This window comes from Manis pentadactyla, chromosome 10 (assembly GCF_030020395.1).
Source record: "Manis pentadactyla isolate mManPen7 chromosome 10, mManPen7.hap1, whole genome shotgun sequence".
NCBI classification, from domain to species: Eukaryota; Metazoa; Chordata; class Mammalia; order Pholidota; family Manidae; genus Manis; species Manis pentadactyla.
In genome coordinates, this window is record NC_080028.1 from 6449890 (window position 1) to 6474726 (window position 24837).

Sequence of the window (24837 nt, forward strand, 5' to 3'; positions counted from 1 at the left end):
ACCCCTCCCAACTCGAGCCGTCTCACTGTGGCTGTGAGGGAGCTGTATAAAATGCCCGTGTGACCGGGTTTGGCCGGTGCCTGCCCTGGCACCTCCCTCCTCTCCTCCGAGTACAGACCTCCTCCTGCGTGGCCCTGCCCGCACTGCCCAGCTTTCATTTTGCTTCCACGTGGCTGCTTTCTGTCTGACAGTCCCTCCTTCTGTGTCACCCCGGCCCGTCATGACGGCTCTGCCCCCACGCCCCTCTGCGTGCTGCCCCGCGGTCCGGGACAGACTCCCACACTACTCTCCTCTCTTCAGGAGGCAGCACGAGCTCTGAGAAGCCTGCTCCAGCCCCTGGCGGACTTGGGTCTCTTCCCACAGCCCTGCAGCGGCATCTACCCCCCTGATGTCCCCTCCCCGCAGTCACAGTGGGCAGCCTCGAGGCCGGGCATGGTTGTTGCTCACCACGGGGCCCAAGGGGCCCTGCCCCCAGCCCTGACAGTGTTCAGGCTGATGGCTCAGTGAAGGGAGAGGCACCAGCCCCTGGCTGTCTTGAGGTGACCGTAGGAACAAGTCCCCAGGGGTACTGTACAGTGCCCCAGGGGTGCCAGCACCGATCTCTGAGGCCTATGCATTTAAGCAAAGCAGAGTTGTGAAAACCCCAGTACTGCCAGGTTAGCATCTTGGTGACTCACACAGATCTGGGTTCAAATTGTGCCCCGGCCACCTCAGACTCTGTGGCCGCAGGCAGGTCACCTGCCTTCACACACTCCTGCGTGGGATGGAGGTGACATGAACACTTGTCCCGCAGGTTTGCTGAGTGGTGTGTGGGATAGGCAGGTCATGTGTTCTGAGCCCCACGGTGGGGCTGCACCACCCTGAGCCACAAGAGGCTGTGCCTGAGGGTGGCGCTGGCTTCTGCCTGGGAGGTTAAGTGGCTCTGGAGAGCAAATCCCGGTGCACGGGCTGGGAATTGGCGGGCAGCCAGGGTTTTTAATTAGCTCCCGCCCCGTGATGAGGCTGTTGTCCCTCCGCTGCTGGCGGTGCGGCGCCTGCGATGAGGGAGACCTCCAGGCAGCCTCCCTGTGCCTCAGAAGGGGCTGACTGCACCGGGCCCAGCGCCTCCCCACAGGCCTCCGGCCCCCACGCCCACGTCCCCATCATGCTTCATGCAGCCGCTGCCGAAGCTTTCCGGAACTGCTTTCCCATTAAAGCCTCAGGTGCTTCTCACCCTCTGCATTCTTCACGCGGCCTGCACAGCTGTCCGACCACCCTGGGCAGGTTCCCGCCTCTCAGGCCACACTGACCACCTCTAAGCTCCTCGAGACCTTCAGGCCTTAGCGCGGCTGCTCCAGCACACCCCGTCTCTGGCCAAATGAACTGTCTGCCTTCAGGCCTTAAGCATCCCTTCCTGCCGGGCGGGGTTGGTTCCCTCCCAGTGTGCCAAAGGCTCTGTTGCTGTGGGCAGCACATGGACCTCGCCTGGGGAAACTGCTGGCTTGTTGTCTGTCTCCCCTCCTGGTCCTAAGCTCCAAGGAGGCAGGCACGGTGTCCACCTCTTCACACCACCTGGCTAACAACAGGTGCCTGACAGATCTAGGTGGGTGGGCCAAGGGCTCCCTAAGTGCCACCTGAGTGCCATCACCTCCCTGAGTCCTTGGAACAGTTTCCCAAAGGAGGGTTCTTGCTGAAGAAATCAAGGCCCAGAGAGGGCAAGTGGCCTGTGTGGGCCCACCGAGCCAGCAAGGGGCAGAGAGGACTGGACACCTGGTCTGGTTGGCACTCGCTCAGGACCACCCACAGCAGTCAGCTGCTTAGCCAGGGGCCCTGTCTCACTGTGCCCTGCAGTGCCTGCCTCTCCTGTGCCAGGCACTGTGTCTGTGGGCAATGCCCTGTTGGGGGTCATTCTCATTGCTGGTACCTCCAGACCAGTGAGTGGCTTAATACAGATCTCAGAGGCATTTGCCACATTTCCCTGGGGGAGTGGAAGGTGCTGTGTGATCAGTGTCTGTGTGGCCCTGTGACACTGCCATCCTTTGCCTGGGGGCGTCTGTACAAGGGTGGCAGGGGGAGACGGGGGAGCTGCCTATCCCAGCCCCGGCCACCCTGACTCCTTTCCTCGCAGAAGCAGATGCAGGTGCCACAGACACACCTCACCCAGAAGTGCCTGGACCCCAGCCCTGCCAGCAGCCCTCAGAGGCTCCCAGCTGAGTCCATCTACACGGTGAGTCCCGGGGCCCCGGCCCTCTTCACCTCTCCTAAGCCTGGTACAGGGTCTGCCTCCCCGAGTGGCCATGAATTGGCTGTGTGGCCACTCTGAGCCTCCGATTCCTCATCTGTAAACTGGAGACAAGAATTCCTACCTGGGGGACTCTCTGTGAAGTGAACTGAGATTGCACACATGTGGCCCTGGCCCCTGGTGGGCACATAGCTGCAGGGTGCTGCCGGCTTCACCTCATTGGTGTGCCTCCACTTCTGGAGGAGCAAGGGCCTGAGTCGGTGAGGAATGAAGAAAGTTCCTCCATCCGACACAACGCCTCAACCAGCTCACCAGCTCCTCCGTTCCACTTGCACAAACATCACAGCAGTGACACTGCAGGAAGAGGAAAAGGTCAGGCGCTGTCCCACGCCCTTAGCAGAGCTGCAGGCCGGGATGCTGTTTGTTCTGTGTAAGCATTTCCACCACTGCCATGGTCTTCATAATTACCTGGGGAGAGACTCAGCCTCACCCAGGCCACCCACTGCCCAGCATGCGGCCACTCTGTCCAGGCTCAGGGAAGGCAACAAGCATCTTTGTTCAGTTACATCTAGTTCCACAGGTATCATGTGTTCACTGTAGAGAAAGTGAAGACTAAATGCCACCCAGTGTCATCTGGGGTCTCAACTCTGAAAGACCTAGAGCCACCAGGTTGGGTCTTGGCTCCGTGCCTGGGAGGGGCTGCCTCTTGCACTAGATTCTGCCCTTATGCGCCATCCCTGTGCCGTGCCCACCATCCTGAATCACACGTGAAACTCAGGTCCTTCCTCAATCCCCATAAAACCCCCCACAGAGGGCAGTCAGAATATGGCTCTGCTTACTGAGGATGGGCAGATGGGCAGGATGCAAAGGAGATGTCTCTGCAGGGCACAGCCAGTGGTTCCAGATGGAACATAACCTGGCCAGCTTTCAAAAGGCCTTCAGTCCCTCCACCCGAGAGAATTTCCACCAGCCACTGCTTTCTGTACGGCCCTCGACTTCCCCATATTCTCTCTTCTCTCCCAGCAACTCATCTTGTTATTTTCCCTGAGTTCTGGTGTCAGCTGTTAAATAAGACACACACACACACACACACACACACACACACACACACACACACACACACACATGGTATTTTTATATATGTATATATCAAAAAAGAAAATAACCACCATCCTAAGCCTATCTTCTTCCAGGGTAAATACTAGTAACATTGACTTCCATATATATGAAGAGACCTATAAACACACTCACACATACTTTTTTTAATTGGAGTAGCACAGCTATTTTTGTTCATGTTACAGTATCTCATTAACATCCTTCCACATGGATAAATATCCTGCTATGAGATTATTTTTAATAGAAGAGACTCACTTTTGCATATAACATCCTTCTCCTTCTCGCCCATGTTTAGACTTCTCTGAGGCTCAGGCAGGCTTCTCTGGAGTGTGGGAAGAGACCCAACTGCCCCGCAGGGTTGCAGGGTGGCTCCAAAAGTTTTGGAACCAGAAAGGAGATGTGAAATGAAGCCACAGACTGCTAGCCCTTGAGACCAACCCATACCCACTGGAGTTGGACCTGAGCACATAAGAATGACATTAAAGACAGTGATGATGATATCAGGAGCCATTTGCTGAGTACCTACTATGTGCCAGGCACTGTGGTAGGCTTTTACACCTTATTATCTCATTAATCCTCAGAATAGGGCTTTAGGATTCAGGTGTTTCCCCATTTGAGCTTTATTTTCTAAGTGTCCATTGCTGGTATGTAGAAATATGGTTGATTTTTTTGTATATTGACTTTATATAGAGTGACCTTGCTGAATTCACTCATTAATTCTAATCGTTTCTCTGTGAATTCCTTTGGATTTTCTATGACCCCAGTCATGTAATCTATGAATAATGGACATTTCATCTTCCTTCCCAATCCTCATGCCTTTTATTTCTCTTTTTCTTGCTTTATTGCACTGCCTCAGACCTCCAGTGTGGTGAGTAGAAGTGGTGACAGTGGGCATCCTTGTCTTGTTCCTAAACTCCAGGAAAGGATTTTTATATATTCCTCCTCTACTTTCTTTGGATGGATGCTTTGATCGCTGATTTGCAATTCTTTCTTCTTTTCTAATTTATACACTTAAGGCTATGAACTTCCCTTAAAGTATGGCTTTAGCTGCATCCCACAGGTTTTAGTATGTTGTATTTTTGTTATCTTTCAGTTTAAATTTTCCATTGAGATTTCCTCCTTGCCCTATGGGTATTTAAAAGTGTTTTGCTCAGTTTTCAAGGTTTAGTTATTTTCTAGTTATCATTCTGTTTTTTCTCATTAATTCCACTGTGACCAGAGAATATGTTTGTATGATTTTAATCCTTTGAAGTCTTTGGAGACTTGCTTTGTGGCTCAGCTTATATTCTGTGTGCACTTGAAGAACATTTGCATTGTGCATGGCAGAATGAGTATTCTATATGTCAATTAGGTCAAGTTTGTTGGATCGTGTTAAAATATTCCACATCCTTTTTTTGTTTATCAGATGTTAAGAGTAGTTAAAAATCTTCCCCTGTGATTGTAGATTTGTATATTTCTCCTTTTTGCTTTTTGTTCACATGGAAAAGTGCTCATGACATATTATAACATGAAAAAAAGCTGTACTACTACAATTTCTTTTTTAAAAATTGACCTGTTGAAGAACATGGATTTGGACTGGGTAAGACAGACTGGTGTCCAAAGCCTAGAGTCTTGGTTCCATAATCTGTAAAACAGGGCTAATGATACAATATTACATTTATAGCTTGCAAACATGCTATAATTTCTTCCATTTTATATTCCTTATCTTGAGTCCACATCCCCCTCCAGTGACCTCACCCTTCCTCCATAACTCATCATAATAAACTCTGTCTTCAGGTTTTCTCTCTCCTTTCCAACCCACTCAGTCAAGCATTTTGCCCACCTCTGCACCAGAATCTTCCTTCTCAAGGTCTCTGTTGACCTCCACATCATTAAATCCAAAGGTCTGTTCCCGGTTCTCATCTGCCCTGACGAATAACCAGCATCGGATGCCATCAGGCTCTCTCTCCTCTTTGACATACTTTCTTCCTTTGCTTCCAGAACGTTCCACTCTTTCCAGATTCCCCCCTGACTCACTGCCATGCCTCGTCCACCTCCTCCACTGATTCCTACTTAGGAACCAGAGGAAGCCTGCCCTCTAAACCCTGGAGCACAGTCCTAGGGCCCTCTCCTCTCGATCTTCGTTGCCTTCCCTGGGTGATCCAATTCAGCCTCAAGAGGCTGAGACCATCTACACTCCCACATTTATATCTTGAGCCCTGACATCTCCTGTGAACACCAGAGCCAACTCCATTTGGATGTCATCGGCTTCTTTCTCAGACCAAACTTCAATTCTTTACCTACCCAAGTGCCTCTTCTCACAGTCCTTCTCATCACAGTGAATGAGGGCCCCGTCCTTCCAGTTGCTTGGGCTAAACATTTTGAAGTTGTCCTTTCTTCTCCTTCTACCACTGCTCACATCTGACCCGTCAGCACATCTTATTTCAAAAAACCCACCCTGTCCAGAGTGACCCAGATCACAGTCTGTTCTGCTCAGAGCCCTTGGTGGGTCCAGGACCCCTGAAAGGCAGATGCCAAGCCTGGGTTAGATGTGCCATGGTTTTATTAGGGAAATAAAACTCACCTGGGAGAGGAAATGGGGATGCCTGCAGGGGCTGTCAGCTGAGCAGATCCGGTCCAGAGGGAAGGAAAGCGGGAAGGAGCGCCGAGAGGAAGTGCCAACTGCCAGTCTGGGAAGGCCCAGCAAGGCCATTGGGAGCGCCCGCGTCAGAGGGGTCCTGTGGGGGAAGGCTGTGATGACATCCCTGCCACTCCCCGCCATCGGCTGGGACTGGCCCACGGGCACGTGGCCCCCATGCACCTGTGATGATGGGTTTCCACCCAGCGGCTGGGGCCCTTGTGGCCTCCTCGCTGCTCGCCGAGCACCCTGGACATGCCCGCACGGGCATGCGCGTTGGTTCTGCCTCTGCCCCAGTGTCCTTTCTGTAGCTGGCCACCGGCCACACCCTCCCTCCTCTGCTCAGATGGCACCTTTGAGGCGAGGCCTTTCCCTGACTCCCTTTTAAAATTTTAGTCTCCTTGCCCCATCCATGAGCTCAAACTCCCCATCTTTCCTCCCGTGTCTCTCTGTGGCCTTTGTGGCCACCTCTTACCTTCATGACTGTGGTCTGTCTCGCACCCTCCCTGCCACCAGCCGGGTGCCCAGCACACAGTGGGTGCTCAGCACTCACCTGCTGTACGGATGAGTGGAGAAATATTCTTACCCTCTGGATGCCCAGGGCCACATGGGGCTCCATCTGGGCAGAGTGAATGCCTGCAGCACAGGTGGGCATCAGCACTACGGTTACCCCTCCCTGAGCAGCATCTGGGCGCACCTCTCAGCTCTGTCCCAGCCTCTGCCTGGCCCAGTGCCCTCTTTCTGTGCTCGCTGCAGCAGAGGGACCTTCCCACCTCCGATGCCTTCGCTTCCCACTCAGAAACCTCCAGTGGCTCCCTGTCGCCAGCTCCGAGGCCTTCATTGGCTGCCTTATCCCAACTCTTGTCACTGAGTAGGCCCTTCACAAGAGGTGCCGGGACCTGGACCTGGAGCAACGCTGCTCCTTTCTGAACAACACCCCAGTCTTCCCCCATCTCCCCCGGAGTGCGTTACGCAGATCTCTGCACACTGGTGCCCACAGGAGTATGGCTTTTGTGTTTCCTTGGTTACAGGTGGGGGTGAGTATCAGGGGACTGAAGTCCTGGACCCTTAAATTAGGTCCGGGGCCAGGTAGCTGACATCAGCTCTGGCCTCAGCCTGCCTGGAGGGGAGCCTTAGCACTGACTTCACACCTCTGCCAGGGCTGATGACCATTCGGGTGAGCACCGTCGCCCACTGGGCTCAGGAGGCAAAGGACTTGCGGGCCTGGGTCCCAGACAAACAGTCCCCACCCATCCCAGCCCCAGCCCAGCGAGAAAAGTCCTGCACAGACAGTGTAGACAGAGCACGACACAGCCCGGCCAAGCACAGAACAGGCCAGCAGTGCCCCGCTGCCCAGTGCTGCCTAGGCCAGCTCCAGTGCAGAACGGCCCAGGGCCAACTCAGTCCCGGCACGGCAGGCCCCAGCCCACTACAGCCCGTTCAGAGAACTGGGCGGCCTTGTCCCAGCAGGCACACCACACGGAAGAAAGTCCCCATCACCAAGGAAGGCCAGGAGGGCCTGGGTTCAGAGCCTCCGGGGACGTCCTGATGGCAAGGCCACCCTGCATTTCACAGCCCAGTGATGCAGTCAGCACCCTGAATGCAAATGCTGCCCAGCAGGTCAGGACTCGTCAAAGGCTTCATTCAGCAGCTGCTAATTGGCAGCAACCTCTGCAGCCTGCGCTGTCCTCAGCCCTGCACTGCTCCTGCCCACAGCATGGCCACCTGCTGGTGCGGGTCAGAGCCCTGCAGAGCCCCGGGGCTAAGTTCTGTTCTCTGGCTTGGAAATCCCCCGGCCTCGTTCCCTGGGCCAGTGGGAGCACACGGAGTGGGGGCAGGAGGCCTGAGTTCCAGTCTTGGCCCTGCCACTGAGGGGCTGTGACCTGGGACATCTCTGGGCCTTTCTGGCCCTGTGAGTCAGGCAGCCCATGTGAGCTGGACCTGAAGGAGGAGGGGCCATCTGTGGGACCCTGGATCTGCAACGCTGCCAAGATGTCAGCAAGGAGGCCCTTTGCCCCCTTCTTTCTGTGACCGGAAATGTCCAGCTTGGAGGGGCTGTCAGGTCTGTGGAGATCCAGCTCTGGGTGGCAGAGGGTAGGGGCACAGAGCTGCTGGGCTTGCCAGTGGCGGCTGGTGCTCTGGGGCCATGAAGACCCCGCGGGCAGACATTGGAAATTGCCTTCCACTAGAAATAGGGCTCCTCCTCGGGGTGGCCCTGTTCCCTTCCCTACTCAGAGGCAAGTTGGAAGCCCCTCTCCTAGGACCCACCGTCTTTATGACTCAGAAGCCCCTTGGGCTGGTCCCAAGAGCTGCCTTGCCATCCCTGTGTGTGATGCCCTTGAAATGAGGGTCTCCCAGGCATCAGTGGTTTATCGCACAGGGTTTCACACCCCACTACCTCTCGGCGCCTCCCTCCCTTCTCCCCTCCCCACAGCTCCTCCCTCCTTTTGCCTCAGAGCACCACCTGTCTCTCCAGCCTGCCTCAGCAACCCCTGCTTGCCTGTTGCCAGGGAAACCACCTCCTTGGCAACCAGCCGGCATCCATATGACATGTACACACAGGAAGGGAAGGTTCCTGCCTCTTGCTTAGTCTGTTGGCGGCTCTGCTCAGACAACCCCAAGAAGCAGCTTCTGCCCCTCACATGGGCCCCTGGTGCCCCTGGTGCCCAACAGGGCCTGAGGGTGGCAGGCTATCACCGCAGAGAGGCAAGGGAAGCATCCAACCTCCCTTGATGATCATTCGACTGATGATCATTCAACAGTTATTAAGTATCTATTATTTGCCAGATTCTGTGATTGGCCTTTACATGCAATTTAATCATGCACTGAGCCTGCAAGATAGATAGATGTGATTATTCCCATTTTATAGATGAGGAAACTAAGGCTCAGAAAGGTTCAGGGGTTGCCCAGAGCTGGCAGGTGTCAGATCTGGGAGTTGAATCTTTTGCCATCTGATTACAAAGCCTCAGTTCTTTCTGTCATTCCTGGGGCCTCTGGTCAGGCTGCTCATAGCTGGGCCAAGATGAGTGTGGCCCCAAGACGCATGGCCAGGTGAGCGAGGAGCCCCCTCATCATAGCCATTTGGTGCTGTCCACAGCCGGGTGGTCAGTGACCCAGAGACAAACCTGGCAGAGCTTGACAGGAGGGGATTGTGCCTGGGTTATCCGTGAGCACAGGCTGGGGTAGGGAGTCAGGGGAGACCTAGAGGGGTGGGTAGGTGAGACCCTCACTGGGTCAGGGGCTTTGGACCAGGGGAGTGAGGGCCAATGCCAGGAGGGCATCTTAGTGGAGCCGTGGCCACGACCATCCGCTGGGGGCCGCTGGCTCTCAGGTGCCCGGGGCCTAAGGACAGCCGGGGATCGTGGGCGTGGGCTGGGCCAGCCGGGTGGAGGCCCGGAGCTAGAGCCCAGTGGGCTGAGCACAGGCCTCTGCCAGAGCCCCGGGGAGGTGCGAGGGCTTGCCCTGCTCAAGCAGGAAAGGGGTCTGGTGGCTCTGAGAGGGGGTGGCAGGTGCAGCCCTCTGACCGTGCACGGTGTGGCTGGGCGACGGCTCACAGGGCTCTGCCCTTCCCCTGGGCTCCCTCAGGCAGGCGTGGTCCATAACAGGACGGAGGCCCACCTGCTGGGACAGGCACCCTGCCCCTCTTGTCCACCCTCCTCTGACCTTCACGCCATCTCCTGCAGGCCCTGCAGCGCCGAGAGACGGAAGTCTACGCCTGCATGGAAAACAAGGCCAGCAGCCCACCCACCACCCAGAGCCTCCTCTCCCAGGTATGCAGGGGCAGGGCAGCAGGCCTGGGTCCCCCGCTCCCTCCATCTGACCCTCTCATCTGTGAAATGAGGGCGGATAGGGCCACAGGAGGGAGGCACGTGCTCTTGAATCAGAGCCCCCTCCCAAGGCAGCAGGGCTAGTGGTGAGGAAGACCCATGGGCTTGGAGCCCCGCCCCATCCCATACCGCTGCGCAGCTCTGGCCAAGAGGCCGGCCTCTGTGTCTGAGTCTCTAATCTGGAAAGAGCAGCGCCTAGCAGCCCTCACCTCATAGACTGGCCACGAGGATCAAATGCTGTATTAGGGACCACTAGGTGCACATGCCCTGTGAGCCGTTGTTACTACCACTGGGCACAGTATCTACACTGGCCAATCAGGCAGGGGGTGGTAGGCTTCTAGCTGTCCCCAGGCTGGTGCTGGCTGAAATCAGAGCTGGAGTCTGAGCTGGTGTTGGCCTGGGGTGACCTGGTCAGGGCTCCGTTATTATGAAGCATATCACTTGATCACAATTCTCTCTTAAACTTCAGTTTGCTCATCTGAAAAGGGGACAAGTGACACTTTCCTTCAAAACCAGCTGCCCCTGAATTCAGATGAGTTCCGAGTTAAGTAACCAGAGCTTTGGACACCATGAGGGATCAGGGGCCGTTAGGCCAGTACAGGAGCCCACAGGCAGTGAGAGGACTTGCGCTCCATGCCCCCTGGCCCAGGGCGGCGCTGTTTGTCACAGCTCCTATTCTCAAAGCCCCTTCTTCACTCGGCCCTGACTTGGACCCTGACGGGAAACGAGGCTTCCCCAACCTGGGGCCCCTAAGGATTCTGGGCCATCCTAGGCAGTGCCCGCCCCATGCCCAGGGGTTGGCCAGTAAGGCTTGATGTGTCACTGCTCTCTGGAGGCCTCAGCTCCACAGACACAGACAGAGTCACTGGCAGGACACACACACAGATATTTGCAGGGCCTTGTGAGGGGTGGGCCCTGGGGAGGGACCAGGCCAGGGCTGGGGGATGCTGAGCCAAGCCCTGCAGGGTAAGAAGGCAGTAGTTGGGGGAACAGGTACGGTTGGGGGAGCACACCAGCCTGAGGGAAGAACACAGTGGAGTGGTCCTGAGGCGGGAAAGAGCAGGCCCGCGGGGCTGGAGGGCAGAGAGCCGAGGTGGGGCGGGCTGGTGGGAGAAGAGGCTGCCAGGGGTCTTGGGGACAGGGTCAGGCCTGTTTTCCTCTGACTGAAAGTAGATGAGGGCAAGTTTGTTCTTTTCCCTACCTATTGTGTTTTATTTCTTTTCCCCCCCTTTTTTTCCCCCAGGAGAAACTGCGCAGGTTTAAGGATGACAGTGAATTTAACCTGGTCTATGAAAATCTCTAGGACGAGCTCCCTGTGCCCGTAGATCTTGCCCTGGATCAGAGGCCCAGGGCAGCGCAGCCTCCAAAGGACTTGACCTCTGCAGGACGGAGGCCCCTGGGGCGCCCATCACCTCAGCCCTGTGGTGAAGGCCCTTCCTGCCTCGGCCTGCCCCCTCCTCCATCCTGCTCTGCAGCCATGCCCACTGAGCGTCTCCCGTCTCTGGGCCTCTGCCCAAGCTGCTCCCTCTGCCAGGAGGGCCCTTCCTCAGTGGCAGGGCTCCCATCCCTGAGCCTTCCTCACCTCCTCATCTACAGGCTCTCTTGGTACCAGCCTGCCCCATGGCCTGCAAGGCCATTTGCCAGCTCTGCAGGAGGTGCCCGGCCAGGGCCCCTAGTCAGTGCTGTGAGCAGAGGCATCGTGGAGTGGATGAATAAAAGAGCAACTCAGCAAATGCCCCCACCTCCCTGCCCCCTGCCCAGCCAAGCCTAAGGCACAGGCACACGCAAGGCAGAGCGGGGCCGGCATAGGAGGTGGGGGGTGTTGGCGAGAGCCAGCCTTGGAGAGGCTGGGCTGCGCCCAAGGGCAGAGCTGGAGGCCGGTGAGGTGGCTCGGTGGTGGTCTTATCAGGTAGGGGCCTGCAGCAGGCAGGGTCTGGGCACACACTGGTGAGATAGGAGATCGTGCATTTTGGGGGCAGGAAGGGGGTGGTGCTGGCTAAATGGGCTGACGCCCCCCTGAAAGGACCACAAGGTGGTTTCCCACCAGCCTGGCCCCACACTGTGCCAACTGCTTCATCACCCTTGTTCCTCAGACCTTCCCCACCTTAGCACCTCTGCTGTCCTTCCTCCCTGAGGTCCAGTCCCCCAAGGCCCCCACCCGCCTCCTGTCTTTATCTGCTTAAGCCCCAGCCTGGCACCCTGGGAATGGAGGCCTGACCAGACCCTTCCCTCCTTGCCCAGTGCAAGTCCCAGCTGTCTTGAGGCCACCCCTCTTCATATGGCCTAGCTGCGTGGCTCGGTGCCCGGGCCTCCCCTGGCTGGGCACAGGGCCCCTTTGTTGCAGGACCCCAGGTTCCGTGGACGGTGGCCCCTCAGTGCCTGGCCCTGGGCTGGTTCTGCTGCTCCAAGTGTCACGATGCCCTCGGTTCTCACAGAGGCCCCTTGTTGGGACGAGGGGGTCAGGGGCTAAGGGCAGGATCTCCTAGGCTGTTTGGCTCTGCTCCCTCTGGGCTCTCCCCCACCCCTCCCTAGCTTCCCAGTGGTTTCTCCTTTGTGAAATGGGCACCCAGTCCTCCCTGTCACTCCTGAGGTCCCTGGGATGCCCTTACACACAAACCCCAAATGTGCCCAGGGAGGGGTGGGGCCCCTAAGCACCACTGGCCACCAGTTTGTGGGCAGCACCTTCAGCTCTGTAGGTCAGGCCCCTCCCAGGGATAGAAAGACTGGGGTTTGGGGGTGTAAACTGATATCAGCTCCTGACTCCAGTTGCTTGTGGCAGAGGCCAAGCTTGGGGCCGTGCCACTCTGGACGCAGGGACTCTCCTCAGGAGGACAAAGCCAGCAGGACTGGGAGGGGGCTGCCTCACTGAGCCTTGGCCTCTATCCCCAGCGTGGACCCGAGACCCTCAGGCTGGGAATCGGTCTTTTCCAGTCGACCCCGGGAATAGCTAGGGCGCCTGCAGGGACCACAGCCCCACGCCTTGGCCCAGCCCCAGCACAGTGCCCTGCCCCCGGTCTCTTCTCTACAAAACGGCCACAGGGTCCTGATAAAACCTACGTGGGACCATGTCCCTCCATGTGCTCAAAACCTTCTGTGGTTCCCGCCTCACTTGAAATAAAATCCCAACTCCTCTCTGTGGCTTATGAGGCCCTCGGTTTTTACCAACCTGTCACCCTTCTTGTGGAAACAGATGTTGCCAGCATGGTGGCCAAGCCTGGTTTGGGGTAAGGCTGAGAGGGTGCTGAGGTCTGCAAGAAGCAAGGAGAGGGACAGGGAGGAGGGAGGGGTCCAGGGGGAAGGGTGAGGCCCTCAGAGCATCTTTGACCCAAGAGAGGGCAGGGTAAGAATGTTCTGGGATTCCCAGTGTGGAGCAATGAAGACTGAGCACCCCGTTCGTCATCTGTGGAGATGGCCCTGCAGGGGCGAGGCATGGCAGCGTGCCGCAGGGGTTGCCCCTGGCAGTGAGGGAGGAGGGGGCAGAGCCTTGAACCAGGCTCTTGAGGGCAGGATTGCCAGACTCTGGGGGAGGAGAGAAGAGAGAGGAAGCGCCCCGTGAACCGTGGGGGTCGTTTGGGACTGGGTGGCTGCTGGCCTCTCTTGAACCCAGCTCCACCTCCCGGCTGCCATGTCCACCTGATCCTTGATTTCAGTGACAACCAAGACCTCTCTGTGTCCTCACAGGCAGCGGGACCTCCCTGGCGGGTGGGGACCAGGCGCTGTGCCTGCCTCCCACAGGGAGCAGGTCAGGGTGGGGATGAGGCAGGCAGTGAGGTGGGGGAAAGGGTGTTCCAGGCCCAGGAGGGGCCTCAGCAGTGGTCGCAGAGGGGAGCAGCCTAGCCAGCCAGAGAGTGTCTGAGGAAAGAGGGAACAGTGAGACCCTGGAGAAGGGGAGCCTTAGACTCCAAGGGCGGATGGCAGCCAGGCTGGGGGTGGACCACAGCCTATGGCTGTGGTGGGGAGCTCAGGCAGGCCCTGAGGGCCAGGCCCCGCGCACTGCCCCCAACTAACCTGCCCCTGCCACCCTCTTCAGAGCCTCGGGCCATCTGAAACCTTTCAACTACTGGCACCTCAGCTCCCACCAGCTGCCAGGGTAGCCACTGGGAAATGGCCCACTGTGCCCCTTCCTGCAGGTTTCAGCCTGCAGCTCCCCCTCTAGCCCTGCTCCTCAGCACTTGCTGGAGAAAGTCATCCCTAGAGACCAAACCCAGGAAAGCAAAGTGGGTGTGGGAAGTGGTGGGCCCTCCTTGGCAACAATTTCCAGAGGATTCTGCAAGGCAGAGTTTCCATGGGAACACGGGCTGGTTACCCACAGGCTGGGTGGGGCTGGGGCTCCCTTCCCGGCCAGTATTGCAGAACCTTGGCCTGGGGGCCTTGGCCAGGCACAGCCAGTGCATTTTGCCCACCAGCCCTCACTAACCTGAAACCAAGTTACAGGCAAATCGTATTTTTTTTTTTTTTTTTACATTCTAATTTAAAGGCCATTCTCCATTCTAAGGATGCCTCTGGGATTTCCAGGATGGGTTTTTATGTAGCGCAATAGTTTTCTTGGCAGACAGCTCAGCTCGGAGAGGTGGGCCATGGCCTCAGCCCAGCCAGGCTGACAGTGGCATCTCTGTCCCTCCCGCATACCAGGGGACGTCACTTGCCCATCTGAGGAGCTTCCCAGGCTGAATCCAGGTTCCAAAAGTTGGGGACTCGGCATGAGGCACTGAGACATCTTCCTTTCTAGGCTCCTTCCTTGACCTGTGGTCGTAATTACCGCCTTTGTGCCTTGACCAAGCAGGGGTCCAGCCCTGCTCTACATGTGGTGGTGCATGTGTTTTGTGTGTGTGTCTGTGCAGGTGATGCAGGCATATATTACAGTAAAACAAACTACAGCAAAGAAATCCCCATTGCTGTCTTGCCACCTCCTGGCCTCTGTCCCCACCCCCTCCCCCGGGTGACCACTGGCTCATTGGGCGCGTTTTCTATTGGACTTTTTATTGCATCTGCGTAGGCATATGTAGTGCTTGTGTGGGGCTCTGCAAAAGCTTAATGGAAGTGTTCTGTAGGTGGTATTTGTGCTTGCTTTGTTCATGCAGCCCCACGTGGTGGGGATCAGCCCGTGACAGCGCATAGGAGCTGCCAGACTCGAATTACAGCAGAGGATTCCACAGGACAGATGGGTCTTAATTTAACCAAACCCCTATTAATGGCCTTTTCAGTTGTCTTGGTTTTCCCAGCCCCACAGAGGTGCTGCAGGGATATCCTTGGACATTATCTGCAAAACTTTTTCTGCAGAAAGTGACTAGAAGGAAACCCAGGGGCCCAGGTTGTGGCTGTTGTAAATTTGCTGTTGTAACAGACGCTGCCAAATCCTCACGCACGGAGGTTGTACTGTTTGTATTCCTCGGGCTCTTTACCTACAATATCTCATTTAATCCTGAAAATGCCCTGTGAAGTCGGGGGGCTTGTCTCCCCAATTTACCAAAGCGAGTCAGAGAAGGTGCATGGCTAAAGGTCAGTTAGCCGGAAGGGGCAGCGCTGGGCTGGCTGCAACTGTGTGCCATCCCACTGCCTGCATAGGTCAGAGGAGGGGACATAGTAGTTGGAGGGGGGTTGCAGAAAGGTCCTTAGATGGTCTCAGTGCCCCCAGTACACAAATTTCCTTCAGAGATGGCCTGTTGGCCTTAACTGCTCAGAATGGGGGGTGGCCGGTGGGCTGTCCTCCTGCCCTGGGAGGGGGGTCTGTCTCCTTGGGAAGATGGAGGCAGGTCAGTGGAGGCGGTAGGGCCTGCCACCTCCTTGCCCAGCAGCCCACACTTCAGGCAGCCTGGATGTTTGGCTCCCAAGTCTCCCCTGGAAATTTCGGGTCTCAGCATGCCTGGAGGGGTGAGCTGTACCTCTTGGAAGCTTTATAATCCGGGATAATGCTGCTGTAATTGGCATTGTTTTGCATTTACAGTCCTCTTGATACCTGAAAACCTGCTTGGCAATGGCTCTATCTGGAGAAAGTTTAATTTTACCACTTGGCAGACTTTGAGGGGCTGAGGAGCACGGGCTTTTTCTCAGTCACACCCTTGCCCACCCAGCCCCGGCTCTCCCTGGGGTGGCCACATCCTGGCTGAATTCGCAGCCTTCTCTCAGGGAATGGCCTGTACCTGCTCCCTGCCATGGCCCTGGGCTGGGCTGGGGACCGCCTTCCTCTGTCCAGCCCACCCACCTAGTCTCCCTCCAACCTCCCTTCCTTCCAGCTCTCCCTAGTCTCTGCCACCAAACCGATAACATCAATAACATTTTGATGACATTGATCTGACCACATCTCTCCCCTCTTAAAACCATACTTGTAGTGCCTTTCATTTATGCATTTCAACAAAGGGGCCAAGATCATTCAACAGGGGGAACAAAAGCAGTCTTTTCAAAACATAGTGCTGGAAGGTATGGACATCCACATGCAAAAGGATGACCTTTGACCCCTACCTCACATCCTACACAAAACCTCACCGTGACTTCCACTGTCCAAAGGATGGAGGCTTGACCTCTCAGCCCTGCACTCAGGGCTCTTCCAATTCCCTCATTCTTTCAGCATTTGTCCAGGCCTGGTGCTGGGGCTGGAATAAGCAACAAATGGTTTTGTCCTCATGGAGTCCATCAGCCTCATTTCTGACCAGCTCCCACTGGCCCAGGGTCACCCCAAACCCCATTCATGTTTGCTTTCACATGTGCTTTTCACCAAGGTGCCAAACTCCCCACTTCTGAACCTGTGCTCCTTCTATTCTCTGTTGGAAGGCCACTCTATCCTATTCTTTGCCTGAGGAATTCCTGCTCAAATGCCACCTCCTCCATGAAGACTTACCTAAAACCTCATCCCCCACCACACAGTTTATTAATCCCTCATTGCTCTGACCTCCTTGCATTGAGTCAATTCACACATCCATGTACCCCAGGAGGCTTTGAGCCTCCCACTTGTCTCTGTGCCTGGCTCACAGTAGGGGCTTAGGAGCCATTTGCTTAAAGAGTAAATGATGGTTTTCTTTGCTGGTGATTTAATGCTACTTCTTGCTGAAGGAGGGAGAATGATTTTCCCCCCAGTTTCCAGGAAGCAATCTCTAGTATGTGACCCATTTTACTTATACGGACATTGAGACAGACATGTTGCTGTGTCCACAAACCAGGAGAGCCAAGGGAAGGGAAGTGCTGTTTGGGAAGGCCAGCCCCGCCCCCAGGCCCCACACCTGATGGGAAGGGGCAGGCTCTGTGCTGGGCTGTTGGAGGCGAGGTCCAGGGACAGGAGAAAGGCCAGCAGAGGCCCTTTGCTTCACCTCCCGGCTGCCAGGGCTGTTGGAGGCCCCAGCTGATGACATGTGCCTGTGGAGTGTGCACCAGGGGCCAAGATCCCTGTTAGAGTGGTTCTGCTAATTGATCCCAGAAGCCCCTGTCACTGAAGAGAAGGCTCCAGACGGCTCAGCAGTGTCCTGACTACTGTCTCTTTCCTCGCCAGATGGCCTTCCCTCCTGCCTCAGCTGCCTCTAGGCTAGACCAGACAGCCCTGATCATGTGGGGCCTGGTAGCCCCGAGGAGGGGCTCAGGGTGGGACACTGAGAAACCCTTTGTGGGTCCCCATGTCCTGCTTGGGTCCCAGCCACCCTGAGAGTGGCTGGGTGGCTAGGGGTGGCTTAGGGCTGCTCAGACCTTGGAAAGGCCCCCTACTCTGGCCTCGCTGGACCCAGCTTCAAATGCCCCCCACCTTCCCCTAGCAGCCCCACAGCCTACCGCCTCCTGCAGGCAGGAAGCCCTGCAGTGCCTTGTGCGGGGGTGGGGCCAGGGGAGCTGCTGCCCACACGGACCCATTAAGACAAGGACAGTGACTCGAAGGGGAGGGAGACTCCGGACCCAGAGGACCAGGTACAGAGATAAAAATGGTAAATGTAGTGATTCAAAGAGTCCTGAGCTGCCGTGCCTCAGCCTCCCTCAGCCTTGTGCGGTGGGTTACCCTGCCTCCTGGGATGCAGTGAGGACGCCGAGAGAGGCTGAGGAGGGTGCTGAGCGCAGGTTGTCCTGACCCCTCAGCTGGAGTGCCTGCATCCCTGCGCTCAAGGGCTCCACTGTCTTCTTCCTGGGTTCAAGCCTGGAAGAGGCGCTTCAGGAAGCTCCTTCCCCAGACTGCCCCGCCATGGAACGGAGTGACTGCTAACCGGTAAGGGATTTCTTGATGGGTGATAACAATGTTCTGGAATTAGATAGTGGTAATGGTTGCACTACCTTGTGAATATGCTAAAAGCACTGAATTGAAAACTTCAAAATGATGAATTTTATGGTATGAGTATTACATCTCAATAAGATGAAACAAAAACAAATAAAACTGCCTATTTAAACGTTTAAACGCTCACCCCAGGACAGAGTGCACCCATGCACAGCGTGCACGCACACACTTCCCGGGGACCTGGCCCAGCCCCACCCCCCACCCTTCCACCGCAGCTCCCTGCCCTGCCCCCTTCCGGCCCTCCCTCCCTCCCCCATACGGAAGGATTCTCTTTTAACCTCCAGGCTCTGGCACATGCAGATAGTAGTTCTGCTTAGTAGATACTTAAATGCCCACTGAGTACTTATCTGGAGCTAGGCACGCTTTCCATTTTATTGATGAGGAATCTGAGTATCAGAGATCCAGCAACCTACCCAAGGCCACACAGCTGGCAAATAGTGTGGCTGAGATTCAAGCCCCAGAAGGGACTTCAGAGCCCACGATCGGACCATCTTTTCTTGGTTGTCTTCTGTGGTAGGCTGACTAATGCCCCCGCCAAAGATGTCCGTGTTCTAAGCCCTGTAACCTGTGGATGTTACCTTATACTAGATGTGATGATGGATTTTTAAAACGGAGATTGTTCTGGATCATTACAGTCACAGATGCGTCTATAGGAAGGAGGCGGAGGGAGATCACAGACAGAAGGCGGAAGGGGATGCGACGGTGAGGCAGAGAAGGAGAAGGAAGTCACCCCACTGCTCGCTTTGAGGATGCAGGAAGGGGCCACGAGCCAAAGTGCAGCTCTAGCAGCTGGAAAGGGCAGCGAAGCAGACTCTCCCCAAGGCCTCTGGAAGGAGTGCGGCCCTGCTGGCCGCTTGCTCTCCCCCAGTAAAACTGATCTCTAGTTTCTGGCTTCCAGGGCTCTAGAGAGCAAATGTGTACTGTTTTCAGCCACCACATCCGTAGTGATTGGTTATAGCAGCCCTAGAAACTCCTCCGCTTTCCCTCCCAGAAGAGCCTATTCAGCGTCCCGGGCCCCTGCTCATTTAGGCCCCCCTGTGCTCCGCCCCACGTGGTGCCTCCTCACCGCTCTGCCCCTGGGGTTCTGCCGCCAGGCCTCTGCGCTTCCTCCTACCTGGGGCCTCTTCCGCCTCTCTCAGCACCCACCTCCCCAGACTAGCATCATCCTCCAGGTGCCTAAGGGCAGGAACCAGCTCTGGGACAGGGCAGAGAAGGACACTGAGGCTCGAGGGGGCAGTGAACGTCCAGGGTCCCTCAGCTGGCCAGGGGATTTGGGCCTGTCTGATGCCAGAGCTGGTGCTCCCAACAACTCCTTTCCCAGTGGACACTCAGAAAATGTCCCTGAATGAGTGACAAGGCGGGCAGACAGGAACGGGGAAAACGCACTGGGGGAAGGGCCACGGGTGCCCCCAGGAGGGTGGTGACTCCCCGAGGAAAGCTTCATGGCAAAGGGGGCCTGGAAGGAGGGGGGCACTTCAGGCAGAGAATATCATGAGCAAAGGCCTGAAGACGGAAGAAGCGAGATGGCAGCAAAGGCAGGGCGCTTGGGGAGCAGGGGAAGTGACGCCAGACTCCGGGTGGGAAGAGCCTTGGATAGCAGGCTGAGGCAGTGAAGGTTGGGCAGGGGACCGGACTGCAGAGCCACTTCCCGGGGACCGACAAGACCTGGTGACCTGGCCTCCAAGTGTAAGGGTGAAGGGGTGTCCATGCCCCCAGCCAGTGAACAGAGGCTGGGTTCGGTAAGCACAACTACAAGTACTAGAGAGGAACAGCAGTGTGGGGAGAAATCCAGGTGGCAAGCATGGGGTGGTGTCGTGAAGGCAGCCAAGAGAATAGGTCAGGACTCAGAAGACAGGCTGAGGCTGCAGACAGATGGTGGGGAGAAACTGAGATGACCATGCTGGCTGCAGCTGCAGGGGGAATTAGGGAGTCAGGGAAGGTGTGTGCCAAGAGGTGACCAGGGCACCCGTGGTCATGGATTCTTGAGGAAGAGTACCTTTTCTGTCCTTACCTGCTTCTGCTGCCCCTGCACCCATCTGTGTCCAAATGGAATTGGACCTTTCCTGGTGGGCTCCACTTTAGGGACACCTAACAGCAAATTCCAAACCAATAATAGTCAATAAATGAGGAGTGATTACTAACAATAGAAGAGGGTATACCACGGGGTGCCTCCAAATAGCAGCTCCTCCAATATGTTTTAAGTGCTTTATAGGTCATTAACTACTTGACAGAGAGAGCCTAACACTTATAGCCAAGAATTCTGTGCCTCTGCTAGGGAAAATCAATCAGAAATGAAGATAGAGTATCACTGGTGCTAAGATGCACTGGGTGGGCAAACGGGATCCAATTTATGCATGATTTTAAGGTCTTCTCCGTTGTGTAAAGTGGGGCACACTGGTATTGGAGGCCATTTATAAATCCCAAATGGAGTTTAGAAATACTAATCTCCCCTCTGCCACTTTCTCATTAATGAAATTTTTCAAAGATGTGGAAAAGTACAGAGATGAGCTTAAACATCTAAGCCCATTGCCTGACTCTGTCAAATAAAACAGAGCTGTAGTTGAAGCACCCACTTTGTAAAACTATTATTTGTTTTTTCTTCCTGTCTTTCCAAGTCCTTTCTGACTTCCATCCCCTTCTCTTCAGGGAGTCCTAGGCTGACCACCCACACCTGCCCAAGACATGCTCCTTCCTCTGCAATCTGAGAGTAATTACTGCCTCTTTAATTAACTTGGTGATTAATCACCACCTGCTTGTGAAGCAGCTTTTATTGTCCTTGTCCATCTCGCCTGCGGGATGCAGGTGGGGGTGGGGACCAGGCAGGCAGGTGTAGAGGAACAGGCAGGCAGGGCTCTCCTGGGGCCCTGGGCAGGGCAGGGTCAGCTGGAAGGAGAGGCCTGAGAAGCTCTGATACACAGAGGGCCAGCTCCCTCCTGGCTCTGTTTAGGCAGCTGCCGGTTACCAGGAGCTGAGATGAACTGGAGATAAGCTCTGAGAAGGCAGTGGACAGCCAAGATGGTGATCTGTCCTGGGCAACCTCAGGGCCTCTGCTCTTGCTCTTCTCCTCTGACCAGAATGTTCTTTTCTCATTGAGCCTTGTTGTACCTCAGTGTGCAATACCCAGTATTCCCTCATGAGCCTTGTGTGAACCGTGTCCCCCCAAAAGACGTGCTCAAATCCTAACCTGTGAATGTAACCTGATTTGGAAACAAGACTCTTTGCAAATATAATAAAGTTAAGATGAGGTCATACTGGGTTATGGTGGGCCCTAAATCCAATGACTGGTGTCCTTATAAGACGGCCATGTGAACACAGAGACACAGGGAGAACTCACTGTGCCACCAAGCCAGTTTCTCTGTGCCAAAATCTGGGTGCCCACGATCTCAGAGAGCATTTCTCTGGTGGATTAACCCTCTCCTGCCCAACTCCAGGAGCAACTCCCACGCCCTCCTCTATCAGAGGAAGCCTTCTCCCCTATCCCACCTCAAAGACCACCCAGCAATCAGAAGGACCCACCTGGGGGGAGGTTCCCAAGGATTGCCCTCCCCCAGACCAGCATGCCTGCTCAAGTAGGTTTGCTTAATGATCACCCCTGGGGCTCCCCCAGGAAAATCTTCCTACATGCCCTCAAACCCTGAGGTGGGTGAGGTAGCCTGGTCTGAGCAGTGCTTTTAACACCCCCATTGATTTGGGGGAGGGGTGCCCGGGGAGGGAGCGGGCCCAGCAGGTTGCCAAGGTCTTAACATGATCAGGGTGTCTCATCTACACTGACAAGCACCGTGCTGGGACGGCATGAGCATCGAAACGACATCTTAACCTATCTTCTGCTCTAATCCAACACTGTCTTTTGACAGATGGGAAACCGAGGCCCTGACACTCCACCGGGCCTCAGGTAGAGCAGCTCTGAGGTCCTAGGGTACAAGCACGTCCGAGTGTCCGCTCGGGCATTCAGTCCCAGGTGACGGCATTTCTCTGCACTTGAGTCTCCCGTTCTTGAAGAACAGTAATACCATCTTCTAGGGATGTTACCAGCCTTAAAGATGGCTCTGAAAGCCTGTATGCACATTTTCCGATAATTCAACCAAACCAACAGGTTTTGAGCACCTCCTGTGTGCTCTGGGGATACGGTGCTGGGTACCACAAATGTTTCTACGTCTAGGTGCTACCCGTTTGGTAGAGAAGGACAAAGAGACGGAGTCACAGTCGAGTAGTTAACGGTTATGATGGGGTGCACCGAAGGAGAGAGGAAAGGGCGGCAGATCTCGGGAGGCCCAACAGAGCGGCGGCCGGAGGAGAAACGGAAAGGGGAGGAATGAAACCCGCCACCCCAACCCCGGCGCCCGAGCCCTTCTTCGTCTCCGCCAATCAGGCGTCAGTATCGCCGGCCGGCCGACCAATCGGGAGCCGGAACCGGAGCGCTCGCAGCCGGCTAAGGGTTCCTCCAGAAGGGAGGCCAGAGTCCGCGCGCCCCGCCCCCGGCCCCGCCCCGGCCCGCCCCGCCGCGCCGGCCTGGAGCCCCCCGCCCGCGGCCGACCGCCGGCGCCGAACTCGGTCTCAAAGGCGTAGAAAAGAGAGTAGCGGGGAGGTTGGGGGACAGCCACGTTACCGGAGAGGATTTGTAACGTTTTCTTTCGCCACTGGCAGTAATGCGAAATCTGTGAAGGAGACGGCACCGCCGGGACAGGAGCGTGAGGGCGCGGGCACGGCAAGCAGCCCCGGCCGGCTGTGCCGGCCGCGGGGTCCCGGCAGAAGATTGGGCGCCGCCCCCGGCCCTGAGCGGCGGTCGCCGGGTCTGCGCCCGGGTCTGCGCCCTGAAGGGTCTCGTGAGCCTTGCGCGGTGCCGACGCGGCCCCGAGTGGAGGCACCTCCGAGGCGGTGCCGACGCGGCCCCTGAACTGGGGCGTCTCCGGTGACCGGGGGGCTGCCGAGGCGGCGTGGACGAGCGCGGGCGGTCCGGCGGCGGCGCCCCTGAAATCTCCGGGAGCCAGGACCGAGCCCTGGGACCGAGGCTGGCAACCGCGTAACTCGCGGCGGGTGAGGCTGGAGACGCGGCTATGCGCGAGGCACCCCGCGGCGGCCCGGGGGCAGGTGAGGCTGCGTGGACGCGCGCAGAAGCAGCAGCAGGTGCGGACGCGCGCGGGTGGCAGGCGCCAAAGTTTGCTGGAGGGCGCGGCGCGGGCGGCCGGTGGGCGCGGGGTCGAGGCGCGCGCGGGGCTCGGACCCCGCCGGCCGCGAGTCGCGGCCCCTCCCCCGCCGCAGGCGCCTCCGGGAGCCCCAGGCCCCAGCCTCAGCTGCTGCTGCGGAGGAAACGGGAGTTGGGGGCAGAGCAACGAACTGAGTCCTGCGGGACAGGCAGCGGGGATTCACCCTGAGCCTCCGGGACAGGTTAGCCAAGCCCCTGCCCTGTGCCCCGTGCCCACTGGGAGTTTGGGGTACTCCATCTCACCTGGGAGGAATCTGAGGGGCAGCGCCGGCCTGGTGTCCCGACACACGCTGGTTATCAGCCGAGGGCACCAAGCCCAGAGCCCAGCCCCTTTTCTCCTTGCACTTCTGCCTCAGTGAGGAGAAAGGGGTGCCCAGTCTGGTGGGAGTGTGTGTGCAATTGAGACTTGGGGTGCGGTGCAGGGAGGCCCTGGGCTGGGGTTCCTGCGTCTGCCTCCCACTGCCTCTTCGCGGCTACAGGTGCCCCAGAGCACCAGGCTGGGGGGAGTGGAGGAGGCAAGGCCGTGGTGAAGAGCACTGGTCAGGTGAGGCTAGTGCCACCTACCGCGTCCCCTGCGTCTGAGGCTGATCAAGTGGGGCAGGATATCTGTGTGGCATTCTCCTGGAAGGGCAGGAAGACACCCAAGGGGAAGGGCAGAAGGGAGGGGGTGTCCGGGGTGCTTCCTGGTGTAGCTCAGTCTCATCTCCCACTACTCTCTGTGCCTTTGGCCCCCGTTCTACTTCCACACCTCCTAGTCTCTGTGATCCCACCTACCACAGGTCCTTTGCACATGTTGTTTATTTTTTTGATCAACAAGTAGTCATCAGACATCTCCTAGTCCCAGGCATGGACAACTCAGTGGTGAACAAGACAGATACAGTCTCTGCCTTCACAGGAATTCCAGACCAGTGCAAAGACATAGATGATGAACAGTGAGGAAGGAATAGGGCCTGGGGACAAGAGGCAACCTTGTGTAGGCATTAGGGAAGGCTTCTCTGCAGAGGTGACAGTGAGTCAGGGGGCTTAATGCCTCCTCATCCTTTGGGCCCCAGTCACCTCCTCCAAGAAGCCTTCGCTGACCTCCCTGACCTGACATTTCCCCTATGAGAGGCTATTAGCCTGGGACCACTCTCTCCAGGGATATTTCATGTCATTATTGGGTTAATGTTTGTCTCCCCTCATCAATTTTAAGTGCTGTGAGGGCAGGACCTGAGTCTCTCTTCTAGGTAGATGGTAGGCAAAGTGAATAAATGTTGAGTAGAATTTCCCCAGCAAAGTGGGAGCTGCTAAGCCAGGTCTGGCATCCAGATGACAGAAAATTGTCTTTCCCCTTCCCTGGCCTTACTCTAGACTCTACACCCCGTTTGCAGTTCACAGAAACAAAGTGAAAGAAACCAGCAGGCCTGGTTAAGAAGAGAGCAGGGAGAGGCCTGGCCCAGAAGACTCACTGAAGCACCAAGTCTGGCCTCCTGGAAGGGAAGGGCCTGTGGGTGGAGGGAGGCCCGGGACAGGCGCCTGCGCTGTTCTCTGGGCTCCGACCAGCCTACACCTCATTCTTTGGTACCAGTGCTTAGGGGCTTGATTTCCTGCCAATGCTACTCTGGGAGAAGG

General features: G+C 56.6%; 1 protein-coding gene and 1 long non-coding RNA gene across 3 annotated transcripts in view; one reads left to right on the forward strand and one right to left on the reverse strand.

Moving 5' to 3' along the window:
• NFAM1 (NFAT activating protein with ITAM motif 1) overlaps positions 1 to 12919 on the forward strand; it is a 31703-nt gene extending 18784 nt beyond the window's left edge. Inside the window, exons 4-6 of one of the 2 annotated variants that reach the window (XM_036931523.2) lie at positions 2111 to 2206; positions 9638 to 9724; positions 11025 to 12919. In XM_036931523.2, the coding sequence (XP_036787418.2) occupies positions 2111 to 2206; positions 9638 to 9724; positions 11025 to 11084 (243 nt within the window). In that variant the 3' untranslated portion in view covers positions 11085 to 12919. Of the gene's footprint in view, positions 1 to 2107; positions 2207 to 9637; positions 9725 to 11024 lie in introns of both variants that reach the window. The other variant, XM_036931522.2, reaches the window with a different exon arrangement.
• LOC118935325 (uncharacterized) lies at positions 158 to 23865 on the reverse strand. Its single transcript, XR_005033774.2, has 3 exons — positions 23470 to 23865; positions 5901 to 6054; positions 158 to 2575 (listed from the first exon to the last, which is right to left on the reverse strand). It is a non-coding gene; the product is annotated as an uncharacterized LOC118935325 (long non-coding RNA).
• Positions 23866 to 24837: the final 972 nt, after the last annotated feature.